The sequence below is a fragment of the Oryx dammah genome, unplaced genomic scaffold (assembly GCF_014754425.2).
Source record: "Oryx dammah isolate SB20612 unplaced genomic scaffold, SCBI_Odam_1.1 HiC_scaffold_1, whole genome shotgun sequence".
In the NCBI taxonomy this organism is placed as follows: Eukaryota; Metazoa; Chordata; class Mammalia; order Artiodactyla; family Bovidae; genus Oryx; species Oryx dammah.
In genome coordinates, this window is record NW_024070185.1 from 83,869,010 (window position 1) to 83,891,797 (window position 22,788).

The window sequence follows — 22,788 nt, forward strand, 5'->3', positions numbered from 1 at the left end:
AGCTCATAGACTGTGAGCTAGATAAAGGCAGGCTTCCTGTTCCTTACTCAGTCCCACCAAATCCTAAAGCTGAAAGTATGCATATGAGGTGGACTGGATTCCAGTTATGTTTGTCTTCTAAATTAGGCACAGTCAGAAAACTCTTTCAGTAAAGAGCTGGAAAGTAAATATTTAAGATTTTGTAGGTCAAGTATGGCTTCTATTACATATTCTTGGGCTTTTCTTGTGACTCAGAAGGTAAAGAATCTGCCTGCAATGTGGGAGACCTGGGTTTGATCCCTGGGTTAGGAAGATCCCCTGGAGGAAGGGCCAGTATTCTTACCTGGAGAATCCCCATGGACAGAGGAGCCTGGTAGGCTTCAGTACATGGGGTCGCACAGAGTCGGACACAACTGACTGACTAAGCACATTACATATTCTTGCTTTTTTAATTTTTTTTTGTTTGTTTTTTACAATGCTTTAAAATGTGAAAAATATTTGTGGCTCATGAGTTGTACCAAAAATAAGCTGTGGGCTGGATTTCCCTGGCAGGGCATGGTCTGCCACTTCCCTGCTAATACGTCCTGGGGCTCTGAGTGTCTGGAGGCCCCTTGCGCCTTCCATCCTCTGAGGAAAGCCCGGCTGTGTCTATTGTGACCACATTCCATGCCTGTTCTAGAAGCCTGGCAAGGGCTGGCCTCCTGGGAGAGGCAGACAGCTGTGGACGCCATGGAGGCCCTGAGTGCGGTACTGTCCTGCCCCGTATGCATGGAGCTGTTTACACCCCCCGTGCTCCTCCTCTCCTGCTCCCACAACTTCTGCAAACAGTGCCTGGAGCTGATCTTGGTGGGCCAGAACTGCACCCACTTCAACGGACAGTTCTGCTGCCCAGTGTGTAGGAAAGTAAGAGAGGCTTGGGGCCCTTCTGCTGCTGACATAGCAGATTTCTTTCTGGTGGACACATCTTTGAATCTATGCGATAAAAGAGCTAAGGTTATTTGGCCTGCAAAATGAAGACTATCTGGCCAGAACTCACATCTGTGAAGGGTTATCAGCATATTTCTGGAGAACGAAATGGCAATCCACTCCAGTATTCTTGCCTGGAGAATCCCATGGACAGAGGAGCCTGGTGGGCTACTGTTCATGGGGTCACAAAGAGTTGGACATGACTGAGTGACTAAGCACATCAGTGGATTTTGGGAGGAGCAGGCTTAGAAGACATGGTGGGACCCAGACAGGAGCTACAGGAAGATATGCACTGTGGTTTAATGTTAGAAGGTTCTAACAGAACCACCAAGAGATAAAATACACCAGCTTTCGCTTATTCAGTATGTGCTGGGGCAGGGGGACATTTTCAAGCACCTGCCAGGGGCCTTGTCACTGTGCCAGGATCCCAGGGATACAGAGATGACAGGACACATCCTTGTAGGAGCCAGTGGCTCTCTATACAGTGAGAGGCCCTGCAGTGGAGACACAAAGGACTGCAGAGGAGCTGACAGCTGGGGAGAGACTACAAAGCAACGCAGATGAAGACAGGATAGCAGATACCAAGGGCCTAAAGGGGGGCCTGCAGCCAGGTTGCTTAGAGTTGGTTAGTAAATAAGAAGGCTTTGGTGTGGGGTTGTGGGAGCTGCCAGGGCACTTAGGGCATCCATTAGGAGGGCAGGTCAGGGCATGTTGAAGGAGGTCTTACATGTCATGCGAAAGGCTTTCTTTGCATGCTGTCCTGTAAGCAGTGGGGCCAGGAGAAATGTTTAACCTGGAAAAGGTCATGTAGCACTGGTGTTGAAACTGTACTGTTATCTGCAGTATGTATTCTCATGGAAACTTGTTGGACAATGATTAGTGTGGTGTTTCTCTCCCCAGGTGGCATGTAAGTACTCTGACTGGTGTTTCTCCAGGTCCTCTGGGTATTTGTGGAAGGAAGGAAGAAAATATAAAATGAATGGATTGCAGTAAGGGGGAAGTTATGTAGGGTTCTGTGTCAGTAGGAACAGAGGGTGGGCTGATTGGAGAGACAGGTGCCGGCTCTCCAATGGTAATCAACTGAATATGGGGGCTAGGGTGCCAGTGAGGAGGTTGTGTGTGTCTAGAGCTGCGGGGGCAGCAGTTCAAAAACACCAGATGCTTAGATTTACTTATGTTTTCATTTTGTACCGATGGCTAGTCTGGGGTTTAAACCCAGGACCGGCCCCTCTAAAGATGAACTTTTTTTCTCTTCCCAGAGGGACAAGGGAAATTCTGAGCAGGGTGTAATCCCTTTGGAAATGGCATGCTGGCCAAGGAGGGCTGAGCAGCCTAGCTCCTTGGTCTAGAGAGAGGGACAATCTGGAAAAAAAAAAAAAATGTTAACATTTACTATATCAGGATTATGGGCAAGATAATCTCTAAATTTAAGACTGCCCACTTTATGGAACCCACTCCCCAAGCTTAAGTAGGCACTTTTTTTCAAAGAAGTAACTGAAAATTCACTGTAACAATAATGATAATAATTCTTTCAATGCATATTCCCAAATAGGAATCTAAGCATTTATAGAGAGAATGGGCTGGATTTCTATTTGCAGATAATGAAACTGAGGCTGAAAATCCAAGTCACGATGTTTAAGTTCACCCACCTCTTTTATCCCTTGAGGTAATAAAATACACACAGTAGTGTGTGATGCACACATCTCAGGTATTTGTTGTTGTTGTTTAGTTGCTAAATTGAGGACATCTGAAGTACACTTTATCCCAGTAAAGTACATATGTATATTTCCATATAAGCCCCACCCAGACCAACCTCTAGAACATTTCCTTCACCCCATGTGCTTCCCCCAACACTCACGCACAAGAGACTGTTAAAACTTCTACCGTGGGTTAGTTTTTGCACAAGAGACAACTGGGTCCAAGAAGGGTTTAGATTGTCTGGTTGGAAATCAGTGGCTATAGCTAGCACATTGGTTGGTTGGCATCTATTCCCCTCTCTGGTATAAAAACCCCTGAGGGTAGGGCCAGGTGCGTTGTCCTGTTCACTATCACATTCCCAGCATGGTAGGTGCTTAATGAAAGATTATTAAGCAAGTGGAATTTAAGGTTATTGACAGATGAGTGGACTGCGATGGTACCTCAGGGTGGCATGTAGCCTTGGCTTTTCTTGTCCTTGTTATTATTTGGATATGACAGCACTAACAGATCAGGAGATGATTGCCATTGAAAAATAGCTTGTAACTCATAGACCCCAAGAGGAGGGGCCACACCACATCACAGTGGGCCACATGTGGAAATCAGAGTGGGTCAGGAAACAGGGGGATGGGGAAATGTGGACAAGAAAGACTTTGTTTTGGTTTCTGCAGGAAGAAAACAGGTAAGGTATGGTCAGAAGGCTTAGGATTGGCCAGCTTGAATAATTTCAGTGGCCTTGCCCCTAGATCTAGTATCTGGCCCTGAATGGCTAGGGCAGCCGGTAGGGGAACAGCAAATACAAAGGAGGTGGTTGGGGTGTGGAGCCCAGATTTGTCAGTTTGCATGTAAAATGCATGCCCCCAGGTGAATCCTTTACTGTCTCGAGGAACTGGCTAGCCAATGGGAAGGGTCTCATCCCAAGCCCCAGATGCCAGAACATCAGGAGAGAGTAGATAAAAGCTAATATGCTTTGGTCTTCAATGCTTAATTTAGGCATCTTCTTGAGACTCCAGTCATGCTCTTCTCTTTCACCCCAAGGAGATTTAGTCCTTCCTTCTCTGTGCTCCCCTATACATCCAACCACACAGTCCTTCATGAAGGTCTGTCTTCCCACTGGCCTGAGTGTCCCCAGGAGACAGAGCAAGTGCTAACCGAGACTCACAAGGTCAAAGAAGGCAGGTTCCTGCTCCATCTGATGGAGTCTGTGATGACTGTCTCTGTTGACAGTGCACTTACTTGCTCAGGTGAGAGTGCTTTGGAGCAGGAGGAGATATTCTACAGGGATGCGGAGTCTTCAGAGTCATTTCCTTTTGAAAGCCTGGAGGGGTGGCCTGGGCTGTCTTCCGGCTCACTGGTGTTTATGTGCAGGAAGGGCGGTGTCTCATCCTTCCCCATGACGATGTCGTAGTTGATGATGGGAATTTGCCACAAGCTCATGCCGGTTCTGTGTTTTAGGTCATTTATTTGAGGGGAAGGGGAACAAACGGATTGCAGAGGAACATCCTGGCTGAAAACATACTGGAGAAGTTTAAGGAAGAACTTGAGACGCTCCACACCAAGGAGCAAAATCAACTTGCTCAGACATGTGAAAAGCATGGAGAAAGTGTGAATCTGGTATTCAATCACACTTTTAATTTTATTTTATTCTTGCTTGGCTACCCAATCTGTCAAATTACTCAGCAACCTATTGTTGAAATCAGATATTTGCTCGGGAGTATAGTAGAGGATTATTTTCCAGACAAATGCATATACCAACACTACCTACATTCTTAGTGATGGAGTCCAGGGTTTGGTGTGTGTGTGTGTGTGTGGTATTCAGTCAGGTAAACTGCAGCAAGATTTAAGGGACCACGGATAGACAGGCTCACATAGTTACAAAGAAGTTGCATGATAGTCAGATCTATGAGAATTTAGCTACCCATGATCACACAGAGAGAGGGGGTAGGGTAAGATGGGACCAGGAATCTGCCATTCCTCCTTTTGGCCATATGCCATTTGGAGAGCTGTGTATGACTCTGATGTTTAATCTTAAGCATGAGTTTTTGATACAACATGCCATATGAACTCTTTACTGTACTCTGTATGATGCTATACATGGTAAATGTTTATACACACATGTCTACAGTGTGATTTAAATAAAACCATGTGTACCCCACTCTAATTCCATGTTCCCCAGCTAAGAGATCTTCACAGGTAATTTGGCACATGTAATCTATGATCTCCATGTCAGATATAACTCAGATATGAATCAGACATAACACCACTTTAGCTTTCATTCTTCACAGTCAACAAAGCCTGTACACAACCCTGAGCCTGTTTGACTTCCCCAACAACCCTGGAGGGACAGAATGAGGCAGTTTCCACGTTTCACAGACTGTGCAGCACCAACCACCAGGTTTAGGTTGCTTTGATAATGGTCAGGGATGAACTAAGTTAGTGATTTCCTTGGAGAAGGTCAAAAGTTTTCCTGAGTCTTTATAATTGTCTCTAGCTTGAAGCTCTGCAGCCAACTCCTAAAGCATAGACGGAGCTCTGAGAAAGGGCTTCATAGCTCCAGGGCCCCCAGCACTTTGGGGCAAAATATCCAGGGTCTGTCCTCAAAGGGCAGGGCTTCTTTGCGAGTTGCTGCCCTCCGCCACTTTCCCGGGCTGTTCTGAGCTCCACCAGCTTCTGCTCCTTTTCTTCCAGCCACCTCTCCTCGTGCAAGGACAGAAATGGTATGTTTGGGCAGGCTGGCTCAGGCCACTAAGAGGACCCAAGAGAATACAATGTGATTTGGTTTTCTTGTTGAATTCTGCCTTTAAAAATCAGTTTCATTTATCACAAATTCTCAATGGTCTGTCTCACCCTCAGCAGTAACCTCCCTTTCTGAGATTCCAAGTTTTCACTAGTAAGTTTTCATTTCATTCATAAGGTTTCATTCCAAGGCTCCCATTAGCCAAGTGAAAGGGCCAGCAGGACAGTGAGGGTCCTACTCAATCCCTTTCATCTAAAATAGGCCCAGTTTATCTTGAGCCTATAGCAGGGTCAACTTTGTTGAGGTCCTTATGATATTATCAGTAGGTATCATGTGTATAATGTCTGCCAAGTACCAGATTGCATACCAAGCATGTTCCATGCATCATATTTAATCTTTATAAACAGCCCTTGGCTTGGCCAAGTGGAAATGACTTTGCTTCTAACTCCAGTTCTGTCCCTTCATGGCAGTGTGTCCTTGGGCAAATCATTTAACAACCTGGAGACTTATCAGCTTTCTCACCTGTAAAATGGACACAATACTATCCAAATCAAAGGGTCATTATGAGGAGTCCAAGAAATACCAAGTGTGGTATGTGCTTACTAAATTACCATTTAAGCATCCTAGTACTACCACCATCAGTGTCTTCCATACATCAAGCCTCCTGTGCAATTGACTTTTGATACCTGCTTAAGAATACATTCAGAATGTCAGTAGCCGGAGGTTACAGCAGGTTCTGAGTGTGTAGGACTGGAACAAGAAGGGAAATAAGTGTCATTGACTTTTCTGTTGTCAATCAGATGTGCCTAAGTGATGAAGAACCAATATGTGGAATATGCAAGCTCTTTGGGGACCACAAGTCTCACCCAGTAGCCAAGATTTCTGATGCCTATGCAGAGAGGAAAGTGAACTTTGCCAAGGATATTCAGCTGGTGCTGCAGAAATCTGAGAGCGCAGCACAGGCAGTACAGGTATGGCTCATATGGCTCATGTCTTTTCTCTAACAGCAGGGCAATGTTTGGCTTCCATTCAAATGATTGCTATTCTCTTGAGGACACTACATTGACAAAAGCAGTATTTAAATATGAGGGAGAAATTCTCTAGAGAGTGAGTCTCCTTAAGTGTGTTCTGAAATATGTCAAGTTTTGAAATGTGCATGTTGAGAAATGGTTGAATTCTGTTTGCTTGAAGGGATTCCAAAATGATCATTTAATGGCCATTTTACTCTTTGGGGCTTCCCTCTGAGTTGGGAAGATCCCCTGGAGAAGGGAATGACTACCCATACTAGTATTCGGGCCTGGAGAAGTCTATGAACAGTATAGTCCATGGGTCGCAAAAAGTCAGACATGACTGAGTGATTTTCACTTCACTTTGCTCTTTTAAGATGATTGAGTAAGATGCATCCTAGCTTCTATGGTATATTTTCCTTATTTTATGACTTTCCCCTGACCCCCAAAACTTAGATATTAGGAATCAATCTCTGGATACATTTGTCAAGAGAACAAAATTTTCTAAGTCACACACACACACACACACACACACACAGGGAAGACTAGATAGTCTTTGAGAAACAAATTCTAAACTTTAGCTTTTGTAGAGAAGGGACATCTGCAGAATGGCCAAGGCAGAGGCTGCTGGGGACTGGGCCACACTAGCCACCTAACATTTGGTATCACAGGTTGAGTCTCTGGAAACAGAAGCTGAGACAGAGTTTGGGGTACAAGAGATCCAAGACTGCCATCTGTAAGAGTAGGAGGAGGTAGATGAAACAGAGGAGAAGGCAAACTACGCCACAGGCCTGACAAGCAATGCCTGATCCAGCTTTGCCCATCAGAGTACCCTATGTTGTGTTGCAATGGGCAGGTGACTGTAGGTCATTCTGCTCAGCCTCCAAATGTAGGCTGATGTGGGAAGGGCACAGCAGTGCCAAAGGATCTGACACCTAGAGGCTGGTCATATCTCGACAGGCAGCATGTCCTCTCTGGAAAGGGGGATTGGGGCAGAATATCTCTGTCTATCACGGCTGACTTTTATAGATTTTCTTCTAAGTACCAAATATTGGTTAAAATTGGATTTTTATTATTTCCTCACCTGACCCAGATAGAGTAACAAAGTCTGAATTTATTCTCCCTTCTGGAAAAATAAAACAAAATAAAAAAGACACTGGACCTCAGGCAGTAAAAGATACTAATCTCTAAGAGACAGGATATACACAAGATTAGCTCTACAGTGCTACAACTTACTGCCTTGAGAGAGCTTGAAAGGGTGGAAAGAGGGAGCCCAAGCAAAACCTGGCAGATTCATTGAGTTTAGGAGATGGAACCGAGCCTCTGGGGAGGTCCAGACATTTCAAGTGCATAAGACAGAGTCCAGAGAAGACAGCACTGCACAGAGAGACAAACCAGAGAGCTGCAGAGTCTCCTGTGAGTGTTCAACAGAGCTTAGCACTTGTCTGAGAGAAAATTACCTTGTGCCATGAAAGGCTCCACAGGCAAAGATTGAAGGCAGTGCTTGGAGCTCAAACAGAATCAGAACAAAGCCTGTTCCCACTAAGATTGGAAAAACTTGTAAATCATGAGACATTGAAGTGAGTACTCAGGAAGTCTTAGTCCCAGAATGAGCATGGCTCCAGACTCACCTAACAAATAATGAAGTGAAAGTGAACGTGTTAGTCACTTAGGGTGTGTCTGATTCTTTGCGACCCCAGGGACTATAGGCTCCTCTGTCCATGGGATTATCCAGGCAAGACCACTGGAGTGGGTAGTTATTCCCTTCTCCAGGTGATCTTCCCAACCCAGGGATCAAACCCGGGTCTCCTGCATTGGCAGGCAGATTCTTTACCGTCTGAGCCACCAGGGAAGCAAGCACTAAAAGATCATTTTTTCCAAGTGGCTTAACTGTATTCTCCCAAAATATTATGATTTATAGGAATGTAAAAATATACAACATCAAACAAGGTAAAAAATCACAATGTATGACATCAAAGATTACCAGGCAAGCAAAGAAGCAGGAAAATATGACCCATAATGAAAATAATAATTTGTTGGTTTTTTCAGTTGCTAAATTATGTTTATAATTATAATTATTGTAAATGTAGTCCATATTTCAAAAAGTTAGAGACAAGGAAGATATAAAAAAAGATTCAAATCAAATTTCTAGAGATGAGAGAAAAATATGCTAAGTGAGATTAACAGCAGGTTAGTCACTGAGAAGAAAAGCTTTGTGAAATTGAAGACATAGCAATAGAAATTACTCAAAATGAAACCCAGAGAGGAGTGAGAATTTTTTTAAAAACAGAATTACTTAGCGGAGGAACAGCTTCGTGTCCCAATATTTGAGTAATTGAAGTCCCTGAAGGAAATGACAGGACGGGGGGAGGACAGGAAAAATATCTTAAAAAATAATGGCCAAATATTGACCAAACTTGATGAAAACTATATATATATATATATATATATATATATATACATATATAAAACACATCCAAGAAATTTGACAAATACCTAGGAAAATAAATATGGCTAAAACTATACCAGAGTACATCAGAGTCAAACTGCTGAAGCCAATGATAAAGAGAAAATATTAACAGCACCGAAAAGGAAAAACACACACACATTTCACACAGAAGAACAAAAATAAGGATGACATCTGCTTTCTTGTTGGAAACAATCCAAGCATGAAGACAGTGGAGAAAAATCTTTAAAAATATGAGTTTTAAAAAGTCAACCTAGAATTCTATATCTAGTGAAAATATCTTTCAAAATATGAAGACAAAATAACAACACTTTCTGACATGCAAAAGCTGAAAGAATTCATAACCAGCAGATTCACACTATAAGAAATGTTATAGGAAGTCCTTCAGGCAGAAGGAAAATCTGAATCTAAAAGGAATAAAGGACACCAGAAATGGCAACGAAAACCATAACTATGTAAGATTGTTTTCATATTATTTACATCTTTCAAAACATAACTCACTGTTTTTAAAATAACAATGTAATGCGACATTTGTTACATGTAAAAGTAAAGTACGTGACAATAGTAGCATGAGTCTAGGAGAGACATCATGGAAGTACAGTACGATAATGGTTTTACACTATATGTGAAGTGAGATGAAGGTAGACTGTGATAAATTAAAGATGTGTGTTATAAGCTCTCAAGAAAGTTGACAGTCCCTCAGTTGTGTTTGATTCTTTGCAAGGCCATGGACTAAACATGCCAGGCTCCTCTGTTTATGAGATTTCCCAGGCAAGAAGACTGGAGTAGATAGCCATTCCCTTCTCCAGGGGATCTTTCCGACCCAGGAATCAAACCCGGGTCTCCTGCATTGCAGGCAGATTCTTTACCGTTTGAGCCACCAGGGAAGCCCATAAGCCCTCAAGCAACCACTAAAACAATAAAGAGTTATTGCTAATAAGCCAGCAATGGAGATAAAATAGGATTATAAAAGATACACAATTAATCCTAAAGAAGGTAGAAAGAGAGGAGCAAGGGAACAAAAACCAGACTGGGCAAATAGAAGCAAATAGCAAGATGATAAAACTCAACTCTAGCCATATCAATAATCACATCAACTGAAAATGGTCTAAACACTCCAATTAAAAAGGCTTTCATCATAGTGAAAAAAATCAAGACCCAACTTGGATAAATGTGCTTTATATGAAGACACAAATAGGTTAAAAGTGAAAGAATGGAAAGAGACATGTCATGCTAACATGAGTCAAAAGAAGCCAGAGTGGCTCTATTAACATCAGGCAAAGAAGATTTCAGGCCAAATAATATTATTAATACCAAGGAGAAAGAAGGTAATTTCATTTTCATAAATGGATCAATTAATCAAGAGAATAAAAACAGTCTGAAATGTTTATGCATTTAATAAGTAATCTTCAAAATATATAAAGCAAAACCCGATAAAAACTACCAGGAGAAATAGACAAATCCATAATTTTCAATATCATTTTCTTGATAACTGATAGAACAGGTATGCAGGAATTCTGCAAATATATAGTTTGAACAACATTGTTAATCAGGCCTGACTAACATTTATGGAACATTTATGTTTCCCCCACAACAACAGCAGAACACATTCTCAAGTTCACACAGCTCTCCGAGATAGACCACAAAACAAGTATCAACAAATTTAAAAGGATTTGGGGCTTTCCTGTTGGCTCACTGGTAAAGGATCCTCCTACCAATACAGGAGACATGGGTTCAACCCCAGGTCCAGGAGGATCCCACGTGCCATGCAGCAACTACGCCTGTGTGCCACAGCTATTGAATGTGGGTTCTAGAGTCTGGAAACCGCAACCACTGAGCCCTCAAGCTGAAACTACTGAAGCCCACATGCCCTAGCGCCTGTACTCTGCAACAAGAGAAGCCACTGCAATGAGAACCCCGTGCACTGCAACCAATAGCAGCCACCACTCACTGCAACTAGAGAAAAGTCTGCACAGCCAATAAATAAATAAATAAAATTATTTTTTTAATGTTTTTAAAAATTCAATTTATACAAAGTACATTCCCTGTTTAGTTGCTAAGTCATGCCCAACTCTTTGCAACCCCATAGACTGCAGTGCACCAGACTTTCCAGTTCTTCACTGTCTCCTAGAGTTTGCTCAAACTCATGTCTTTTGAGTCAGTGATGCTATCCAACCATCTCATCCTCTGTCACCCTCTTCTCCTGCCTTCTATCTTTATGAGAATCAGGGTCTTTTCTAATGAGTCGGCTCTTCTCATCAGGTGGCTAAAGTACTAGAGCTTCAGCTTCAGCATTAGTCTTTCCAATGAATATTCAGGGTAGATTTCCTTTAGGATTGATTGGTTTGATCTCCTTGCTATCAAAGGGATTCTCAAGAGTCTTCTCCAGCACCACTGGAGAATTCAAAAGCATCACTTCTTTGGCATTTAGCCTTTTTCATGGTTCAGTTCTCACATCTGTACATGACTACTGGAAAAACCATACCTTTGACTACATGGACTTTCATCAGCAAAGTTGTCTTTACTTTTTAATACGCTATTTAGGTTTGTCATAGCTTTCCTTCCAAGAAGCAAGTGTCTTTTAATTTCATGGCTGCGGTTACCATCCACAGTGATTTTGGAGCCCAAGAAATTACAGTCTGTTACTGTTTCCACTTTTCCCCCTTCTATTTGCTGTGAAATGATGAGACTGGATGCCATGATCCTAGTTTTTCAAATGTTGAGTTTCTCTGACAACAACAGAATTAAATTAGAAATGAATAACATAAAGAGTTTTGGAAATTAAATAACATGTATTGATAAACTCATAGGTCAAAGAAAAACCAAAATGGATATTATGAACTATTTTGCACTGGATAAAAATGAAAGCAAAGCATATCAGTATTATTAGGTGCCACTAAAGCAGCACTTAGTGGGAAATTTAAATTAGAAAATAATAAGACTTCGTATTACTGATCTCAGCTCCCACCTTAGGAAAGTGCAAAAAGAAAGAGTGAAGTAATCCAAGTAAGCAGCATAAAAGAAATAATAAAGCAGAGCAGAAAAAAATGAGCTAGAAAATCAAAAACAATAGAGAAAATAAAACCAAAAACTAGTTCTTCAAGAGGATCAACAGAATTAAACTTCTAGCCAGACTACTCAAGGAAATAGAGATAGCAAGAGGAGAGAGAACATTATTTACCAAAACCAGGAATAAGAGAGGTAACATCACGACAAATTCTATAGGTATTTACAGTAAAATAGTCAACTCTATGTTTAATGTTAAACTGCTCACAGGTTTTAAAGCCTTCCTTTTCCCTCTTCCCCTTCTGATCAAAATCTGGAAAAGCTGATAAGCAAACCTAAGTGCTTCCTTCTTTGGCACCTGCAAGATTTCAAATCACATAAGCCCAGCTTAGCTGTGGGAACCTTCCACAGCTCATAACCACCATAAAAATTCCAAACCAATCTGCTTTCTCACTGTCTAAAGCTATTTTCAGACCTGGTTGGAAGCTGCCCTGTTCTCCTCCAGAAAGCTTCATTATGTAATAGCCCTTTTCATCACATCTTTGTTTGTGTGGTGACATCATCACTCTTCAGGTTTCTGAGAAGTGGCTCCAACAGACAATAAGGGACAATTGCAAGCAATTTTATGGCAATAAACTTGACAATTTAGATTAAATTCTGTGAAAGATGCAAATGATCAGAATTCTCCCAGAAGAAATGCTATAACAGCCATTTATCTGTTAAAGAAGTTAAATTTGTAGTTAAAAACTTGCTTGCATTAAAAACTCCAAGCCCATATAGGTTTGTTGATGATTCGACCAAACATTTAAGGAAGAAGCAATAACAAATATACACAAACTTCCAGAAAATTAAAGAAATGGGAATTTGTCCCAACTCTTTCTATAGAACCAGGGTTATCCTGAAGTCAGAACCAGGCAAAGAAAATTACAACCAATATCTTTTATGAACACTGATGTAATAATTCACTTAAAAATTTTGTAGATCATATCCAAAAATATATGAGAGGCCTAATACATTACAAGCAAAAGGGGCTTTATCTCCAGAATACAGTGATAACATTCAAAACACAATCAATGTAATTCACTATAATAACAAAAGAAAAATGAAAAATCATATGATTTCAGTAGACAGAATGCTTTTTTGAAAGAATTCAATATTAATTTGATAAAACTAAGCAATCTAGTAATATCTCAGATGCTCTGGTTCTCAGAGGCCAAACTGATTGTCCAAAAACTTAATTCAGTTCTGACACTAACCATCGATAGTTAATACAGACCTCACAAGTTAAGGGCTATCCTATAAGACTGCCCTCACTTCAGATTCCAGCCACAAGTCTACTAACTGGCTATAAACTTGGGTTTCCTACAACCCCCCTTTCAGGTTGATGATTCATTAGAATGATTCACAGATCTCAGGAAAGCACTTTACTGCTTTTACCTCTTTATTATAAGGATATAAATCAGCAACAGCTAAACAGAAAAGATACACAGGGCAAGGTAAGAGCCGTGGGGTATTTAGAGGGGTAGCTTGCATGACTTTTCTGCGTGTCCTGTCCTCCCAGCATAACAAAGTGTTCACTAACTGAAAGCTCCCTGAACCCTTTCTAAAGGGGTTTTTGAGGAGATTCCATTATGTAGGGCTGCTGCTGCTGCTAAGTTGCTTCAGTAGTGTCCGACTCTGTGAGACCCCATAGACGGCAGCCCACCATGTCTCTGTCCATGGAATTCTCCAGGCAAGAATACTGGAGTGGGTTGCCATTTCCTTCCCCATATGTAGGGCATGACTGATCAAATCATTGGCCACTGGTGATTGAACTCAATCTCTAATCCCTCTCCTCTTCTCAGAGTTTTATACCACCAGTTGAGAGCAGGGCTGAAACCCAGAGTTTGAGGGGAGGGCTAAAACCCAGAGATGGAGGGGGGCGCTGAAAGTTCCAACTCTTCAGTCATGTTTGGTCTTTCTGGCAACCAAGATCCATCCTGAAGTTATCTAGGGACCCACCAAGAGTCATCTAATTAGTATCATCTCATATTTTTGAAAAGGGCTTATTATGAATAACAAAATCTATACCTATCACTCAGGAAATTCCAAGGATTTTATGAGCTTTGTACCAGGAACCGGGCTTCCCTGGTGGCTCAGTGAGTAAAGTGTCTGCTTACAATGCGGGAGACCAGGGTTCGATCCCTGGGTCGAGAAAATCCCCTGGAGAAGGAAATGGCAACCCACTCTAGTACTCTTGCCTGGAAAATCCCATGGACAGAGAAGCCTGGTAGGCTACAGTCCGTGGGGTAGCAAAGAGTCGGACACGACTGAGCAAGGCCATATATTTCCCAGTATACCACAACATAGAAGATAATAAAAGGCATCTGTGAAAACCTGCAACTAATATCATGTTTAAGCTTGCAACACTGAATATTCACCCCCAACAAGATCAGAAATAAGACAATGATGTTGTTCTCATCACTGCAATTTAACATTGTACTGGAGTTCCAACCAGTACAACTAGGCAAGAAAAATAAAAGCATTCAGATAGGAAAGGAAGAAGCAAAATGATATAACTATTGCTGAGAGAAATTAAGAGGATCTATTAGTAAATAAATGGAGGAATATATATACTCTTCATGCATAGCAAAACTCAGTGTTATTGACATGTCAGTTCTACCCAAATACTTCAACAGATTTCATGCAATCGCAATTAACATCCCAGCATACTTTTTTTTTTTAATGACTGCGTGATTCTAAAGCTCATGTGGAAAAGCAAAGGTTATAGAGTAACCAAAACAATTTGAAATAAAGTTGTAGGGTTAACTCTACCTGAATTTAACAATTAATCTAAAACTCTGGTAATTGAAAGAGCATGGTATTGGCATAAAGACAGACAAATAAAACAATGGAACAAAATAAAGAATCCAGAAACAAATCTGTACACATATAGAACCTGAGTTCTGACAAAACTGCAAAAGCAATGCAGTGGAGAAAGACTAGCCTCTTCAACAAATGGTACCGGAACAATTGAAAATTTGTATGCAACAATAGCAACAAAGAAAGAAAGAAAAGAAAGGAAAAGAAAATCAAAACTTCATCCATCCTTCACACTATATGCAAAAATTAATCCTAACAACTAAAACCACACAATGTGTAGAAGAAAACATAGGAAAAAAATATCTCTGTAAAAATATATCTGATAAAAGATAAAGAATATATAAAGAACTCTCAAAACTCAACAATAAGAAAACAAACAGCTTGGGGACTTCCCTGGCAGTCCAGGGGTTAAGACTCCACGTTCCCAATACAGGGAGCACAGGTTTAATCCCTGGTCAGGGAACTAAGATCCTGCATGGCTCAGAGTGTGGCCAAAGAAAAAGAAAAGAAACAAGTAAATTAAAACAGGCAAAATATTAGCATAGACTTTCACCAAATGAGCTATGCAGATGGCAAACAGTATATGAAAAGATTCTCAGTTATTAGGGAAATGCAAATCAAAACCACAATGAGATACAGCTACACACCTATTCGAAATGATAGACCAAGTGTTTGTGTGGATGTAGGAGACTCTTGGTAAGGAACTCTCATACAGTGCTGCTGGGAATGTAAAATAGTACAAACACTTTGGAAAACAATTCGCTAATTTTTAAAAAAGTTAAATAACTGGTTCAGCTCTTCCACTTATAGTTTTCAAAACCCAAGAGAAAAGAAAATATATTAAAGTAATTGCAGTTTTGCATTGTTGAAATTTGCTGTTTGATATTGGAATACATTCTTAAATAAATGTGGTTATTTTATACATCATTTTAATGCAGACCTAAATCAAATCCCTTACAATTATACAGTGGAAGTGACAAATAGATTCAAGGGATTAGATCTGATAGACACAGTGCCTGAAGAACTGTGGACGGAGGTTCATGACATTGTACAGGAGGCAGTGATCAAGACCATCCCCAAGAAAAATAAATGCAAAAAGGCAAAACGGTTGTCTGAGGAGGCCTTACAAAAAGCTGAGAAAATAAGAGAAGCTAAAGGCAAAGGAGAAAAGGAAAGATATACCCATTTGATTCTTCAGTGATCAATGCAAAGAAATAGAGGAAAACAATAGAATGGGAAAGACTAGGGATCTCTTCAAGAAAATTAGAGATACCAAGGGAACATTTCATGCAAAGATGGGCACAACAAAGGACAGAAATGGTCTGGACCTAACAGAAGCAGAAGATATTAAGAAGAGGTGGCAAGAATACACAGAAGAACTATACAAAAAAGATCTTCATGACCCAGATAACCACAATGGTGTAATCACTCACCTAGAGTTAGACATTGTGGAATGCGAAGTCAAGTGGGCCTTAGGAAGCATCACTACGAACAAAGCTAGTGGAGGTGATGGAATTCCAGTTGAGCTATTTCAAATCCTGAAAGATGATGCTGTGAAAGTGCTGCACTCAACGTGCCAGCACATTTGGAAATCTCAGCTGTAGCCACAGGACTGGATAAGGTCAGTTTTCATTCCAATCCCAAAGAAGGGCAATGCCAAAGAATGCTCAAACTACCACACAATTGCATTAACCTCACACACTAGCAAAGTAATGCTCAAAATTCTCCAAGCCAGGCTTCAGCAGTACGTGAACCGTGAACTTGCAGATGTTCAAGCTGGTTTTAGAAAAGACAGAGGAACCAGAGATCAAATTGCCAACATCCACTGGATCATTGAAAAAGAAGAGAGTTCCAGAAAAACATCTGTTTCTGCTTTATTGACTAAGCCAAAGCCTTTGACTGTGTGCATCACAACAAACTGTGGAAAATTCTTAATGCAATGGGAATACCAGACGACCACCTGACCTGCCTCCTGAGAAATCTGTATGCAGGTCAAGAAGCAATAGTTAGAACTGGACATGGAACAACAGACTGGTTCCAAATCGGGAAAAGAGTACGTCAAGGCTGTATATTGTCACCCTGTTTATTGTACTATTATATTGTACTATTGTGAGCCACGGTGACATATATGAGACCTATAGAAGCATTTATCAATAGAATGGAAGAGTTTCTTCATCCTATGGAAGATGAATTTGTTAAGTGCCTGCTACATGCTGGTCTGGTGTTAGGTACTATATGTCCATCATCTCATTTAGTTCTCTTCAGCACCCACGATCTCCTTTTCTCAAGGCAGGAATCTAAGATGCAGGACTATTCAGATGTAAGAGCCACAAGCACACTTGGGGGCTGCCTGGCCTCACCGTCCGAGCGCGTCTACACTGTTTCCCCTACACTCCTTCCCTCCGAGGGGAGACCTGATCACAGAGCTGATGCAGAGCTGAGGCTGACAGGATGAGCTGCAGGACAGGCTGACCAGACAGGGGAAGGGCACTGTAGGTCATGGAGAGTCCAGAGTAATAGACCTTGACTTTTTCTAGCAAGATCACAATGGATGGTTTGTGATTTCATTCCCTTCAAAATATTCAGGCAACTCCTTCCACTTGAGTATTCTTTTAGCAAGGGTGTACATTTGATTGTAATAGAAATTCACAAGTTGTAGTTTTTTTAAAAAAATTAGAGATTCTATTTATTTTTTAACTTGATGAAATGCCCATTGGTAGAAAATCAAGAATGCCAACTTAGTGGCCCCAGGATGCTCCACCCTCTTCTCTCAGCTTTGCCGTTCGTGCTCCTGTCAGCACAAGGTTATCAGGAGCCTACTCCATGGGGCATTGACCCCAGGTCCTGGCAGGAGAAAGGAGAAGGATCAAGACTTGTCCCCGAAGCATCTGTCTACTTTTAGGCAGCTTTCCCAGAAGCCGCACCCAATAACTCAGACTTCTGCTTCTGTTGCACGCCTTGTCACCCCGAACTACAAGGAAAGCAGGAAATGAATGTAAGTATTTTTAGCTGCCCACACATCACGGGCTGGAAGAATCAGGGTTCTTTGGTAGGAAAGAGTTGAAAAAAGGGTAGTAGGCTTGCAGCTAGCAGTGGGCACCACCCCTAAGGAGTTCTTGGTTCAGTAGAGGAGAAGAGGCAATGCCATGAACCAGGTGCCCAGGCCTGAATGCTGAAGGTCTTTCCTAAGAAATGTTCATGGTCCCTCCACAGGACATGGAGAAGCTCATCAGGGAACTCTCTACCAGCGCCACTGACACACTGGCCATGATCGATGCCATTGGAGACAGCCTGCTCAGTGGCATCAAATGTCGGATTGCCACCTTGAAAAAGCAACTGCAGAGTGAGCACTGCTCCAAGCTGGAGAAGTTACAGCTGGTTGCCCGGGAACTTGAAGCCCCTCGAGAGCTTTACCAGCAGATGAAGATGCTCCTGCAGCATCATGCTAATGCAGTGCAATTTCTCCTCGAGCATAAAAGGCTCAAGGGGGAGATGGAGAGACTCGTGGAGGGCAGTGTGTCCCCCCCAGTCCCCACCAAGGACACTATTTCCATCAGGCGCTATTTTCAAGAGCTCATTAGAGGAATAGACATCACTGCCTTTGCCCTCCCTGAGACTGACCAAGTGCCGGCCAGCATGGCTGGGCTCCAAGAGGCCTGGCAGGCAGGCTGTGCCATGCAGGGCCGTCTGTCGCAACAAGTGCTTGAGGATATTTTGTGCAAGGCAGTGTCGGGCTCAGGGCCAAAACCAAATCAAGAGGCAAAGCTTCCTAGGAACCCGTCTCATGCTTACTCAGTACAAGGAAGTGAGATTGGGTCTAGAGAATCAACCGTGTAAGGTATTATTTTCGTCTCAAAATGTCAACAACTTTTATCATTTTGTCTGTAACTTGAAAGCTGCTAGACTTTGCTTCTTAAAAAGAAAATGAAAAAATTCTACATTGTGATTTCTCTTTTGATTTTGGTCTTGTGTTGATCATCCAAAGCCTTTTTTTTTTTTTTTTTAATGGAAATCTGCTTTAAAAACTACTTGCTTGAAGCTCACATAGGAGGGTTTGAATCACGGGGGCTGCTGGCTTGGCAGTCGGGGTGGGTGGTGCAGGAGGTAAGTTCTTGGCACAACTGAACAGAACAGCTTTGTGTTCTGATGACTTAGTGTGCACTTTTAGCTCAACTGAGCCTCAGATAGTAGAAAGCACAACAGCAATGACTCCCTCAGAAATGAAACCTTTGGCTAGCTCTGGACTGTGGCTTTTGTTGTTTTTCCATCACAATAAATACAATTTGTTGAATGCTTAGGACACAAACACTACTAGCCATTCTTACATTAATGAGTTAGTTTCATTCTCAAAATAACTGAAAAAGATGGGTTTCCTGGGTAGCTCAACTGGTAAAGAATAGGTCTGCAATGCAGGAGACCCTGGTTTGATTCCTGGTTCGGGAAGATCCCCTGGAGAAGGGATAGGCTACCCTCTCCAGTATTCTTGGGCTTCCCTGGTGGTTCAATCGGTAAAGAATCTGCCTGCAATGTGGGAGACATGGGTTCGATCCCTGGGTTGGGTTGGGAAAATCCCCTGGAGGAGGGCATGGCAACCCACTCCAGTATTCTTGCCTGGAGAATCCCATAGACAGAGGAACCTGGTGGGCTACAGTCCATGGGATCGCAGAGTCAGACGTGACTGAGCGTATCTCCACTTTATAGAAGGAACCTCAGGGTCAGAGAATTTAAGTAAATATCCCAAGTGGACACAGTCATTGAAAGGGTGAATTGTTATGCAAATCTAGCTCCTCCTGGTAGAGGCTTAGCTTCTTCCAGGCTACCGGAGTCTCCAAGGGAGTACTGATTAGGATTTATCTCCTTAAAGAACACTGCTACTATTCTTCAGGAAGGCACTCACTCTTCTTAACTCTAACGCATCAGTTTTTAGTAAACATCTACCATAAAATTCACTGTTTATGGAATCCTTAGTAGCACGTGTTATGCACACGCATTACATCTAATGCTTTACATAGATGACATTATTGGAACCCCACCCCATCTTAGGAGGTAAGCTGTAGTGTCCCCACGGCACAGATGAAGAAACTCAGAAGGATATCAGTGGTTCAGCCAAAATCGCAGAGTGGCAGATCTGTATCATTCTCAAGCCCATTCTGCTTCCCGCTACCTCATTGTTAAGTCACAACTGTGCACTGGGGAAGGGGTAGGGCTGCCTCAGGGATGACAGGAACTAGACTCAATTGCCACCGGAAGCCCCTTTCTCTTTTGTCTCTCCTTCTCAAGCCTGCTTTGCTGCTTTCCTGCAGAAGGATCCCTTCTCCCCTGTCATTATAGCTTGGGGTCCAGAACTAAGGGGTTCTCTTCTCCCAGTTCCTGTTCAAGACATCCTCAGGAAAGGACTCTGCTTGATCTAGACCCAAATCCCTTGGTCCAAGTGGGGCAGGAACAGTGCCCCAAAGTGCAGGCAGCGAGGATGCAAATTCAAGCCTGGGAGCCAGGCTTGTAACAAAACAAAGCAGGCTGGAGGTGGGGGGAAGGGTGGGGCCTGTGACAAATAGCAGAGCCCACTTTGTGCATAAAGAAAATATTGTCCTGTTGAAATGCAGGCTGAGTGTAGCCAGAGATTTTAGTTTTTTTGAGAAGAGCAATAAATCTAGACTTTTTAGCATTAAATATCTCGATTATTTTGAAAGCTGTCAGCTAATTAAAAATACATTTAAAACATTGCAGGGGCATTACAAAGCACTTCTGCGAACTAGATGTGACTTCCAGGCCATCACCAGTTTGCAACCTCTGGCTAAAGTGAACACTATAACAACAATATAATAACGGCCCACTTCACCCTAGGGATGCTGGGGGTATAGGCCAAACCTGGGGCCTCCCTTCTTCCACTGTGACTCTTAGGCAGAAATTCTGGCATTTACATAGGAAAACAGGAGACCTTTGAGGCCATCAGCAGTTAGAGTGGGTGAGATCTCCGGAGGCACTGACCAGACATCAATCTCCAAATCAACATGTCCGCCATTCAGTTCAGTGGCTCAGTCGTGTCTGACTTTTTGTGACCCCATGGACTGCAGCACGCTAGCCTTCCCTGTCCATCACCAACACCTGGAGCTTACTCAAACTCATGTCCATTGAGTTCAGGATGCCATCCAACCATCTCCTCCTCTGTCATCCCCTTCCCCTCCTGCCTTCCATCTTTCCCAGCATCAGGGTCTTTTCCAATGAGTCAGCTCTTCGCATCAGGTGGCCAAAGTATTGGAGCTTCAACTTCAGCATCAGTCCTTCCAATGAACATTCAGGACTGATTTCCTTTAGGATTGGTTGGTTTGTTCTCCTTGAGGTTCAAGGGACTCTCAAGAGTCTTCTCCAACACCACAGTTCAAAAGGTCATGTCCCCCAGGCTCCAAGCTAAACCCTGGGCCCACTGAGGCAGGGCCCCAAGATTAAGGGCAAAATTAAAGATAAGGGAATCTGCTGTAAAAAGCAGGGAGACCAAAAGGTAAATTGAGTATCTGGACCCACCATGCTGAGGGGCCAGAGGAAGCAACTGCACAAAGAGTACCAGTCTCACCTGGGGAGGGGTGGTGATGGAGGGCAGGGTCAGAGGGTGTTCCCTGGACCGTGTTTTCTTTACTTCGTAGTTTTAGTCGCAGGTAAACAAAGGTGGGGGCTTTCCTGGTGGCTCAGATGGTAAAGAATCTGCGTGCAATGTGGGAGACCCAGGTTTGATCTCAGGGTCAGGAAGATCCCCTGGAGAAGGGAATGGCTACCCACTCCAGTATTCTTGCCTGGAGAAGTCCATGGACAGAGAAGCCTGGTGGGCTACAGTCCATGGGGTCGTAAAGAGTTGGATATGACTGAGCCACTAACATACACGTACACACACACACACACACACACACACACACACAAAGGTGGAGGGAGGACTCTGTCCTGAGGTTGCCTCCACAGCAACTTTTGTGGACGAGAAGTGGGATCTGAGATGGCAAGGCCTCTGGTCGTTTGGGGTTGGCTACTCTAGGAACTTTAGCCACGGAAGTCTGTGGGTCTTCTCAGGACTCCAAAACTCTTCCTTTTCCTGGCCCATTTTACTGTTGCTCCCTCTGCTTTTCATATGGTCTACTGGTTAAGGCTCTCACTTCCTGGACTCCTGCTGGTAAAGTTTCTATCCTTTGAGCTCGGCCTCCACTGTGAACTGCCCTAGTCTTTGCTTGTAATTTACACTTCAAGAGATAATAGAGCATCTACTGTGTGTGCAGAGCCCTGTTCTAGAACATGGGGACACAGCTGTGAATATTCAGACAAGGTTCTTGCTCTCTTGTGGGGAGAACAAGAAAACAAGCAAGATGGGCTCCAAGTGGGCTAAAATGCCGAATGTGTTATAAAATAGAATAGTGAAAGAGTGATGGTAGGAGTTAGACTGGGTGGTCAGGAAAGATCTGGATGACCACGACTGGCTAGGTGAGGATAAGGATGAGTATTCCAGGAGGCCCGAGCAGCGATAGGTGCTAGACTCCCACAAGCATTGGGAGTAGAAAGGGAGGTTGAGGCCAGGCTGGGGTAGGGTGAAGTATGGGGACAAACTCTAATTTGAACCTAAGACTTATGACAGGCTGATCTGCATTGCCAACAAGGTCATCCCCTTGGTGTGAGAGTGAAAGTCACTCAGTCATGTCTGACTCTTTGCAACTCCAGGGACTGTCCATGAAATTTTCCAAGCCAGAATACCGGAGTGGGTAACCTTTCCGTTCTCCAGAGGACCTTCCCAACCCAGGGATCAAACCTAGGTCTCCCGAATTGCAGGCAGATTCTTTACCAGCTGAGCTGTCGAGGAAGCCCAAGAATACTGGAGTGGTCCCAAGCAAGGATTCAAATGCAGCTCTTGCCACCCTTTCTCACAATAATTGTGAAGACAACCAGCTTCTTCTGTTCATCACCCAGCAGTTCCAAATCATACCCTACTATGATTTAATTGAACACACAGTCTCTGTTCAGGGGTGTCCCTGGGACACAGGAGCTAGGCCTTTGATCCAAGTTTGCTCTATTCCAAAAACTTCATGTTCTTCCCA

General features: G+C 42.8%; 1 protein-coding gene across 1 annotated transcript; it reads left to right on the forward strand.

Annotated features, from left to right (window-relative positions):
• Window positions 1–708: 708 nt before the first annotated feature.
• LOC120857045 (tripartite motif-containing protein 54) lies at window positions 709–18,556 on the forward strand. The gene is made up of 4 exons (XM_040232893.1): window positions 709–882; window positions 4,096–4,254; window positions 6,178–6,348; window positions 17,933–18,556. The coding sequence occupies exons 1-4, from the start codon at window positions 709–711 to the stop codon at window positions 18,554–18,556; spliced, it is 1,128 nt and encodes a 375-aa protein (XP_040088827.1).
• Window positions 18,557–22,788: the final 4,232 nt, after the last annotated feature.